General features: G+C 50.2%; 1 protein-coding gene and 1 long non-coding RNA gene across 2 annotated transcripts; one reads left to right on the top strand and one right to left on the bottom strand.

Moving 5' to 3' along the window:
• The first annotated feature begins 3,024 nt into the window (after window positions 1-3,024).
• Window positions 3,025-4,848, top strand: ZNF593 (zinc finger protein 593). Its single transcript, XM_039511571.1, has 3 exons — window positions 3,025-3,311; window positions 3,765-3,827; window positions 4,282-4,848. The coding sequence occupies exons 1-3, from the start codon at window positions 3,115-3,117 to the stop codon at window positions 4,409-4,411; spliced, it is 390 nt and encodes a 129-aa protein (XP_039367505.1). The 5' UTR covers window positions 3,025-3,114; the 3' UTR covers window positions 4,412-4,848.
• A 2,705-nt stretch (window positions 4,849-7,553) lies between these two features.
• Window positions 7,554-10,752, bottom strand: LOC120389202. The gene is made up of 3 exons (XR_005590811.1): window positions 10,674-10,752; window positions 10,053-10,191; window positions 7,554-7,632 (listed from the first exon to the last, which is right to left on the bottom strand). It is a non-coding gene; the product is annotated as an uncharacterized LOC120389202 (long non-coding RNA).

Genomic DNA, 10,752 nt, shown 5'->3' with positions numbered 1-10,752 from the left:
CGTGAATAATGTATAATTATACTAATCGTCATTGGCGGGAAAAGTGATAGGTCCTTTGCTGGACAAGGACCTTGACGTTTGGAGTGAGTTCAGTCAATGCAAGATGAAGGCGATTGCATAGATGATTATCAGTCAGACCAGAGCAATATGGGATTTAATCTTGTTCATTGTTGAGAATGCTGATTCACACACATGGGTCGAGCAAAACATAGTCAAAATGTTAAATGCCACCTTCCGTAAGTGTGGATACATGGAGTCCAGCACAAGAGTTGTCCAGAAAGTTTCAGCTGTAGTTTCAGCATGCTGCACCCTAAGCACTTCATTCGCTTGTAAATCAGTACGCTTGAGCTGTGGTTTTGCTTTTTCAACATCTGGAAAGGATGCTTTTGCTTGATCACACCAAGTGCCATTGGCTTGTACCACAAATGGGTTCCTTACAAACAGGAAGATGTCTTTAATGCTTTCAAATTCTGGGACCCTCTGCGGGAAGTTTTGAGGAAGTCTGTCCAGAGATGATACCATCTGAGTCACGTCTGCAGTGTCCTGGCAGCTTAGCAGCATTGGGAAATGCCGCATCTCCCCAGTTTCCAAATCACTTTTGAAGAGACTCAGTTTGTTTTGAAATGAGGTGACACTGCTGTGGAGATCCACTATGTTGTGATTTTGCCATGGTAGCTTTAAGTTGAAATCATTTAAGTGGGCTGTCAAATCAACAAGGATGCTCATGCTTGCAGCATCCCTCAAAAATGCATGTAGCTCTTCTGTCTTTTTCCCTGGAATGTTATGTACATATTCTTCCACATGAACTCGAATTTCCCATAGCCTTCTTAGTACTTGCCTTCTGCTCAGCCAGCGGGTGTCATTATGAACCAACAGGTCATTGTAATCAGCAGATACTTCCGAAAGAAAGCTTCTGAACTGTCTGTGTTGCAGAGATGACCTGGACCAAAGGAAGCCGACAAGTTTAATCACCATTGACAATACATTTGCATCCTCATCGCTAAGCTTCGCACAAAGTTCTGTTTGGTGAATTACCCAGTGATAGGAAATCAAATTGGGGTTCAGATCTTGCAGGTATTTCACAAGCCCTCTGTGAGTGCTGACCATGGCAGGAGCGCCATCTGTTGCAATTGACACAATCTGAGTTACGTCAAGATCTTTATTAGACAAAACAGTTTGAACAGAATTAAACAAATCTTTGCCTGCGTGCAACTGTTATGTGGTATAAAGGACAACAACTCCTCCCCAAATTTCTCTCCATAAAAAAACAGACATACAGTGCTAGCTGTGCTGTGTCCCTGATATCATGGGACACTTCCACTGCCATGGAAAATTTTCCTATTTTCAGTTTCATACACAATTGCTTGAAAATGTCTTGTGCCATCATCTCAGTATGCCTAATAGCTGTTGTGTCTGAAAGTGGCAGTTGTCTGAAGGCGTCAACAATGTCTTTCTTCTCCGCAAAACGGATTTCAGCTGCAGTAACCGTGCACTGCTTAATAAGGTCTGCATCTGCAAAAAGTTTCCTGTGTTTTGCCGTTATCTACACATATCTCAGTGATGCTTCAGTTGCCTTTTCCTGAGCACAAGTAGCCTTTGAAATAATATTTGTGCTCAGAAAATATGTATGAAGCGAGCTTGTCTGATCTTAATTGGGAGCCCAGTGGATACTTGAGGTCCAAATCCATGTGCTACATTTCGTAGTGCCATTTGAGGTCCCACATTTAACAGTTTCTGTACAAATTTACCCTACTGGTTGACCCTTTGGACGTTGTGGCAAAAAAAAAACAGTAAGCGTCAATCCACTTTGCTTTAAACGAATGGTTTTCGGTGTCGACTTTCCTTTTCTTCGCTGCCGTGTTTAAACACAGTGCCAGTAGATGTCAAAAGGGCTGGAGGTGGGACAACCTTGGCTCACCTTTGCTCCTCCTGCAGTTCACCCCCCTCACACAGACCAGGGAGAGGGGATGCAGGAGGGAGAGGAGAAGGCACAAGAGCCCTCTCCTTGTCACAGGAGTAGAGGACAGGGAAGCACAAAACTGCCGCAAGCCACCAAACTCTGTCTTCTCCTACCTGCCTCCTGTAAGAATGGGGCCTGCTGGGGCGGGGGAGAGAGCAGAGCCTGCTTCCCACAGCAGCTCTGATTGGCAGAAAAGGAAAAAGCAGCCAATCAGAGGAGGTTGACTGGGCAACTGGGCAACAAAATAGCAGATGAAATTTAATGGTGATAAATGCAAAGTAATGCACATTGGAAATCATAATCCCAACTATACATATACAATTATGGGGTCTAAATTAGCTGTTACCACTCAAGAGAGAGATCTTGGAGTCATTGTGGATAGTTCTGTGAAAACATCCACTCAGTGTGCAGCAGCACTCAAAAAAGTGAACAGAATGCTGGGAATAATTAAGAAAGGGATAGATAATAGGACAGAAAATATCATGTTGCCTCTATATAAATCCCTGGTATGCCCACACCTTGAATACTGTGTGCAGATGTGGTCAGCCCATCTCAAAAAAGATATATTGAAATTGGACAAGGTTCAGAAAAGTGCAACAAAAATGATTAGAGGTATGGAACAGCTTCCGTATGAGGAGAGATTCATAAAACTGGGACTTTTCAGCTTGGAAAAGAGATGGCTAAGGCGGGATATGACGAGGTCTATAAAATCATAACTGGTGTGGAGAAAGTAGCTAAGGAAGTGTTATTTACTCCTTCTCATAACACAAGAACGAGGGGCCACCCAATAGATTTAATAGGCAGCAGGTTTAAAGCAAAGAAAAGGAAGTATTTCTTGCACAATGCACAGGCAACCTGTGGAACTCCTTGCCAGAGCATGTTGTGAAGGCCAGGACTAGAACACGGCTCATGGAGGACAGGTCCATCAATGGCTATTAGCCAGGATGGACAGGGATGGTCCCTTGCCTCTGTTTGTCTGCCCTGAACTCAGCTCCCACTCTGGCCCTGTGAATTTCGCGCATGCACACTGGGCTCGCTCCCCAGACAGGAGGGGGTCGCGCTGTGATGAGGTCACAAGCCGGCGCCGACCGGAAGCGGAAGTAGGGGAGGACGAGGCAGTTCCGTTTTCTCTCCCAGTCCCTTTCGGGCTCCCCATGGCGCCGCGGAGCTCCCGTCAGACGGGCTCGCACAAGGCGCGCTCCCTGGCCCGCCAGTGGAAAGCGAAGCGGCGGCGCCGGGACCTGGACCAGATCCACGGGGACCTGCGGCCGGACAACGCGGCCCGGCTGCTGCACCAGGAGCCGGACCCCGACATGCCCGGGAGCGCGCAGCACTACTGCCTGCACTGCGCGTGCGTGAGAGTGCGGGGGGGGCGGGCGGCTGGGGGCGTCCCAATGGCCCCTCCAGAGACCCCCCCCCAGCCCGGTCCGCCTGTCGCGGGGGCGGGCAGGGGAGACCAGCTGCAGTGCATCCACCACAGCGGGCACGGGGCTGCCCATGGCCTGCGCGGGGTGAGGGGAGCGTTCCCAGGGCCTGCCCTGAAATCAGAGGGCCCAGTCCCCTGGGCTAACTGGGAAAAGGCGCCCGAGCCTGCCTGCCTTCCCCCGTGTTTGTACAGCGGGGCCGGGACCAAATCCGTAACTTCATCAGGCCCCTTTCCCCACCTTCTGATAGAAACAGTGTTTGGTCAATAATGGCCTTCAACTCTGTCTTCAGTCAGAGTCTCTAAAGCCTCCTGTTTAGTTCTGAACTCTTCCATGGAAAGGGCAGGATTGTTTTCAACTTCTTTCTTCTCTCCCGACAGGCGATACTTTGTAGATTTGAATAGCATGAAGGAACATTTCAAATCTAAAGTTCACAAAAGAAGGTAATGTAAATTCTGTAATGAGGGCATATTTTTCATAGAAGCCTATAAGTATGGGAAAAAATCTGATTTATTTGGGGTTCTTATGAATAAGAAACCCCCACTCCCTTTTCCCTTCAAAAAGTTACTTGAAAAATCTATTTTTCCACCTCTTCTTCCCACCCCACCCGTCTTCATGGCTCCTTGAGTCTTTTAAAGATAGTTTAATTCAGCTGGTGGCTGAAAGTGTCCATTTAGTCACAGAACAGGTGGTGCAGCACTGATAGCTTTTCCACTGCTGTTCAATTCCACTCTGAAATTTGAGCATCTGAGACTTAATCTGGATGTACCTGGCAATGTCAAATGTGGATTTAGCTGGTGTGGGTTTGTGATAGGTTTTTAAAGTGCTCAACTTACAGGGGGAACATTAAAGATCGCAACCCATGTGCCTCTCTTGGGTTTCTTTTTCCTCTTTTAGACTGAAGCAGCTGAGTGAGGAGCCTTATACCCAGGAGGAGGCAGAGAGAGCAGCTGGGATGGGATCCTACATTCCTCCAAAGAAGATAGAAGTACAGACTCAACCGCTTGAGATGGAGGAATCTGGCTGAATAGGGAGGCCGAGAGATTGTTCTCTGATCCATTAGAAAGTGCCCTTGATTAAAGCCCCACTTTGTGGCAGCTTCTTTTCTGAGTTCAGCAAGTGTCTTTAAAAACACTCCCCCTGCAACAAGGCATAAAAACTCTCAGCTGTTCTCATTAATTCTTCAGCAAGAGCACTGGCCAGTGGAGACCTTTGGACCCTCTTGTTTTGGCAGATATTGTGCGTTATGTTCTCATTGGCAACATGGACATACAGTGCAGCCAGAGGTCCAGGGAAAAGATGAGTGATGTCCTGCTGTGATATTCACCTGATTGTTACAGCCTTTTCTCTTTGTGTTGGTATTTTAAGCAGTGGATGCAGCTCTTGGCTCAGAGTGTGGCCTCTGTAATCACCCATCAAACTATTTTAATAAACAAGCTGGCAGCTGCTGAATGAGCCGTAGAACATTCCTTGCCAGTTTGATCTGGATCCAGCGGGGGAGGGATAGCTCAGTGGTTTGCTAAACCCAGGGTTGTGAGCTCAATCCTTGAGGGGGCCATTTAGGGATCTGGGGCAAAAATCTGTCAGGGGATGGGTCCTGCTTTGAGCAGGGGGTTGGACTAGATGACCTCCTGAGATCCCTTCCAATCCTGATATTCTTGATTCAGATTGAGTTGTAGGGACTCCGTTTGGAAAACAAGATGAGCTGAATTGTTAGCAAAAACAGCCCTTTCACCAACCAGCTACCTGGACTGGGGCTAATCCCACCAGCTTGATCGTTCATTACGACTATTTGAATTTAGTTGGTTGAAGTAGCCTAGCCTTGTTTTTGGGGCTCCTAGAAAAGAGGTCTGAGCAGCCTCCAGCTTGGTCACTGCCAAATTCCCACTATATTTATTCTTAATTTCCTTTGGCAGATGTTCTAACATCTCAAACAATTTCCTTTCTGCCCTCTTCGTGCGGCTAGTTAACTCTTCCCTGATATGGGAGGATGACTTTCTAAGCTGCTTCACCTCTATCAAGAGGAGTCCGCTGAAAGACTGCCCCAACCCAGCTGATCCTAACCTCGTCACATTGCTAGGGATGGATACAAATTGGATATGAAACTGTTTAGAACCCACTGACAGTCATTTGATTGTGGGAGATCTTCCAGCCAGGGAGCTGTTTTGGGTGAGATCAGTTGCCTAAGAGAAGGGACACGCTGCTCATAGAGAGGGTAGGCAGAGTCTGCGCTGACCCACTTTACAAGTAGGGGACTAACAAATTCAGTCCTGTTCCACCAGATGTAGGATAATATTGGCTGGCACATGCCAATATGCTTCCACAGCATAGCTGGGTACTTGGCTTGAGCATCTGTGTTGCATTTTTACTGAGCCCGTCAAACAGGGAGGCGTTTTCTAGAAAACACACAGCCTGTGTTAGGATAATCGCTGGATCTGCAGGATGGAATGTGGGGAATGCCACTGTCTGCTGTATATCCCTGCAAAGCAAGTTCAGCTAATGCCGGCCACTGCAGTGCGTCAGTGGAGATTAAACATCTTCAGTTCTTCCCCCGCCCTCACTCCTCTCCCCCCCAAGGGTGGGGATCCCGCCCCACATCTTTGTAACATTTTTATCACCCGACCATGTATACTCTACTGGTCACATGGAGGTGGGCTGGCAAAAGGATTAGACAAGGCAGGTCACTTAATATAAAGGGATTTATCTGACATAAACAAAATTATTTCCTCCATTCTCTCCTCCCCAGGCATAAGGGAGGGTGAGACAGATGATCCAAAATTTAGAAATGTCTTGTGTTAACATCTAGCTTTCCCTGTTAGCAGCTTAAACCTAGCAGGCAGGCTGCAGCTGGAGAAGTTTTCAGAGAGGTGATGGGTGTGAAGATTAGCCTGATGCTGTCTGAGAAGGTGAACTGAACCTGTCCCTGGTGGGGCGGGAAGAGACATGTACTAATCGCTCCATGAAAGTGTCCTCACGCAATTGCTGCAATTAAGTAGTTAATGTCCGGACTGGCCGACTTCTTGAAAATCCCCCTTTCTAATCTGTAGTTTAACAGCATGATTTAGGTCCCAGCCATCTCATTGTGTGCGCCGTTATATAACAGCAATCGGCAATGACCTTGTTCCAGCTTGTTTTGCTATCCTATGATGCACTGCTCCTGGCTGAGCTGGGTGGGGGGAGGAGATGATAAAAGGGCCCAGTCAACCATGTGTAACAGTCTCTCTCGCTGTCAATGCAGCGCATTCCGCCTGTCATACCCCATCGCATTGGTTTAGAGAGGGATGCACAAGTGCAGCCAGTGAGGTGGAAATTGCTGTCTGGGAACCTCTTGCTGGAAGTCTCATAAGCCAGGGTGACTGGTAAGCTGCCAAGGTGGATTCTACCCCTGGCCTGGGAGGATGCCTTCTACCCTTTCAGCCTCAGTTCCTACTTTATATATATCTGTCCAACCTGTGGGAATGAGTCTTGTCTTCTGTCTCCCACAGGGCCCGAGTCGGATCTCACTTCTGTGTGAAGTGGGACACCTCCCCCTGAAGTTTAGAATCCGGCCTCCCATGTGGAAGTAGGTTCCCCAGCCTTCTGTCATGAGCTCTGGTAGAGCCGCAGGGAGATGGTCTAGCCTTTCATTTAGTGGCTTAGGGAAGGGCGGAGCATGGGCAGCTGCTGGGCTGGTCAGTGAACGGGGTAGGACTTCGCAATAAAATCCGTTGGCCCAAACTGGTGTAACTCCACGAGAATCTCTGGAAGGGGTGTGACAGGTGTGTTTGCTTCACCTACTCAAGGACTCTGGATAGCAACAACAGTGAGGCTAGGAAAAGTGGGACGGGCCAGAGTGCATGTATCGAGCGCTCCCTTTCAAGCCAGCACAAAGCAAGTTGGGAGGTGCTTCTAGCTACCCTTCTAGCCTGGGTCCAGGAGAGCAGCGTGAGGGAAGCCTGTGACTAACCAAGGAAGGAGGATGTGGCTGACCCTAGTATGAGAGCAGGACTGGAGCATGATGTCACAGAGTAAATGCCAGAGCCCAAGACCTAGTCCCCACCACCACCTCAGAGCTGCTGGCATCTCCTTAGATCTAGCGCACTCCATCCACATGGCTGAGCCTCACTCTTCTGGTGGGGTTTTAACCGGGTCGGTCATTTGGCGGACGCTGTAGTAGGACAGACTTAGCCCCATGATAGCCAGGAATAGAGCCAAGTGATTCACCAGACGGTCTTTAGGTTCGGACTCCAGCCCCCCGGCCAGCTGCATCTATGGGAGGAGAAAAGGCAGCTTTTCAGAACAGCCGCAGCAGATCGAGGGGAGAGGAACTTGATCGTCTCAGTGCTTGAAGGACGAGGGAAGCTGGTCTCCTATCAACCCCTGTGGGTTGTGAACTTGATGGCAGGAGTCTATTCATGATCTGCGCCAGTTAGAAATGGCTGCAGTTATATCTGCCGTGCATGCTTTCCTTTAGCTAGGGGCCTGCCATAGGGGACACCTTTCCTGGTATGCAGACAGCAGAGAACACCAGCTGACCGTTCCTGGCTAACACCCAGTTATGGCCATTCACAGCCACCCCAGGAAATCTTAGAAAGCGTTCTCGGTGCCTGGCTCCCTGAATGACTGGATTTAGTGTGCGAGCGGCAGGTGCTGTCACTTCTGACCAAGAGGCTGGCTATAAATTCTTCAACTCTGCGGAGTGAACCCTGTTGCTGCACATATCGAGGCATCGCTGCCCCACTGTGCAGACCATTGTCTCAGCCCTCCTTAGTGACTGCCTCAGATTAACAGCAGATCAGGGTTTCTCTTATGCTCCAGTGGGAGGGGTCTGTTTTTCAGCTGTGTTCTCGTTTGGGATGGGGAATCCAGGCCCCTGTAGCCCCGAGAGCAGAGTCTGGGTCTGAAACGCAACCTGCCCATTTTGCCAACCAGCTCTTCCAAAAGAGAGACTTTCTGTGGTGCAGTGTCAGTGGCAAGGTGGAGGAGAACAGACACACACAGCCTACAACAGTTTTCACGGGAGTGGTTCTGTCCCTTCAAATGGGGGATGACAAGAACGATAACCAGCTGCTCTGCAGGTACTGCCAGTGAAGCCATAATAATGCCCTGGGGGAGGCGTTACCCTGCACTTTACCAGCTGAAATGCTCAGCGCCACCCCTTACGTGGAGCCATTTAGGCAAACGCCCCTCCATTCGCTCCTGTGAGCAAAGCAGCAGCGCTCCTAGCCTGAAGCTAGCAATCTGAACCCTGCATACACCTGGTGGGTGATTGCCACTTTCCTCCCCACGCATGCTCGGAGCCTCCCAAGGCAGGGCTTGCCACCATACACAATGTACCCGTGTACAGCAAGTGCAGTTAGAGCTCAGCGCTTCCCCTAGTCCCACTAGGTCACCGTCGGCAGCGTTGCTTCTCCAAAGCAGAAAGTTCAGCTGCAACCCCGCTATTAGCTCCATCCGTACAGGGTGAGTGAGACTGTCACTGCATCCTACAGCTAGTCGCTGGCAGAAACGGGAATGGAGCCCAGGAATGCTGACTCCCAGTCCCCTGCTCTAACCACTAGCCCACATTTCTTGAGCTGCTCTGAGTTGTCTTCTCTCGTTGGAGCAGTGACTAACCAGGGCAAGACAGTGACGGTGCTGTGCCTGCCTGTCTGCATAAGGCTGCATGCTTGGGAGGAATCGGCAAACTGGCCTCATCCCAGCTACTGGTACGGACAGCAGAGAGCAATTCCCTCCCCTGTGTGGTGGTGCATGATCAGTGGTGCAGGGACATTCGCTCTCCGCTCACTTGTCTACACAAAGTGCCCTATGTAGGGCATCACTGCTCAGGCGGCACAGAGCGTACCTGGCACACATCGAGCCAGCGTGGACAGCCTGCATATTGCCAGACCTGGCTCAGGATAAGCTGATGAGACAGGGGCAGGGCAGCCCCCTAAGGGTCGGGGGAACATCTCACATTTTTATTTGCCCCGGCTGGGCAGCGATTGCCACTGAGTCTGGGTGATTGAGGCCAAGCTGCCTTGGCACACCGGTGAGCCCCGTACCTGTAAGTACTGTTGTTCGCAGAGCTATAAGCTGGGAGCTGGGGAAGGCTTAGCAGCCTAAACAGCAGGGCTGAGATGTTTAAAATGCCCTGGACCCACAGGCACAAATCACAGCAGGCTCAACTCACTCAGAGGAGTTGGAGGCAGCTTAGTGGGTGTGGGCCCGTCAAGCCCTGGCTATTCCGTGTGGACATGAACACTCCCCAGGCTCTGTTCAGAAGAGCGGAGTTGCTCCACCCTCCTTGATTAAAATTTCCACTGTGTGGCAATCAGCTGCCTCCCTCTCCCCGAGAAGAGGCTCTGGGGATTCCTCTAAGCACTGAGCTACAGGCTACGGAAATGCCAGATGCTAATCTGGGACAGGACGGGGAGGACTGGTGCACTCGATGAGAACTAACTCTCGGCTTCGTGTCTAAAACACCAAGATAGGGGGAGAGAAGCAAAGGGATCGACCCTATCAGAGCTACAATACAAAGCGCCCCAGGATTGCTCTGCTCACTGGACAAGAGAGGGTTCAGGCCCTGGAACTGGATCCCAGGAAGATCAGTGGGGAATAGGGGGAACAGAGACATTGATAAAGGATCGTGGACTGGCTGGAGCATCCAAGCAAACCAACAGCCCTACTGAGTGGGAGGTGGGTGTTACCTGGAGCAAGCGGAAGTACCCCGGGGTTAAGTGCCTGAGGCGGATGATCATAGCTCCCAGAAGGAGGAGGGGTGGATGTCAGGTGCTGCCTTCTGCTTGTAGTCAGGCAGCTTCACAGACTTCCCTTGACTGCCTCTGGCTATAGGAGGAAGATGGGCAAAGCTGAAGATCAGGGAGGCTGTTCAGGAACCGGGTAGCAGAGAACAGTCTCCATCCAGATGAACAGCTGTAAAGACGTGTTCTTTGGCCCGCGGAAATCACTGGGAAACAGCCTGCCCCCCTCCCGCCCCCAACCTGCTCCAAACCAGTGTTTCCCCCCAGCCCAATGGCTGAGCGCTCCATCGTTAGGCCGGGATTAGAACCACGTAATTAGTGTTTCCCCTTAAATGCTCCTTCCAAGTCCCCAGCACTGGTACTTATACTCCAAGCTGCAGCTAATGGCTTTTTCCCAGGCTGGGGGTGAGAAGAGCATGTGTTTTCCACACCCCATTTTGGGAGGGGAATCCCTGTCTAAATTCCCCTTCGCTCTGAACCAGTTCCCGGACCCCAGTCTGTCCTTCCCCCAATAGAAACAATTTCCTCTCAATGCAATGGGGATGGGTTTCATGGTTGATCACTTACCTGTGTTAGACTCCAGTCCCTGAGTGCCAGGCAATAAGACTGCCAGGCAGCTGTGTTGTGGCGCTTTTAAATATTACAC

Source organism: Mauremys reevesii, linkage group 23 (assembly GCF_016161935.1).
Source record: "Mauremys reevesii isolate NIE-2019 linkage group 23, ASM1616193v1, whole genome shotgun sequence".
Classification (NCBI taxonomy): Eukaryota; Metazoa; Chordata; order Testudines; family Geoemydidae; genus Mauremys; species Mauremys reevesii.
Note: the sequence above shows the minus strand (reverse complement) of the source record. Positions and strands in the feature narration are given on the sequence as shown.

Bases quoted from the DNA above. Each gene is read 5' to 3' on its own strand.
- ZNF593 (XM_039511571.1), top strand. From the start codon at position 3,115: ATGGCGCCGCGGAGCTCCCGTCAGACGGGCTCGCACAAGGCGCGCTCC. The intron at 3,312-3,764 runs GTGCGTGAGAGT...CTCTCCCGACAG, and splicing joins CACTACTGCCTGCACTGCGC to GCGATACTTTGTAGATTTGA. The intron at 3,828-4,281 runs GTAATGTAAATT...TTCCTCTTTTAG, and splicing joins TCTAAAGTTCACAAAAGAAG to ACTGAAGCAGCTGAGTGAGG.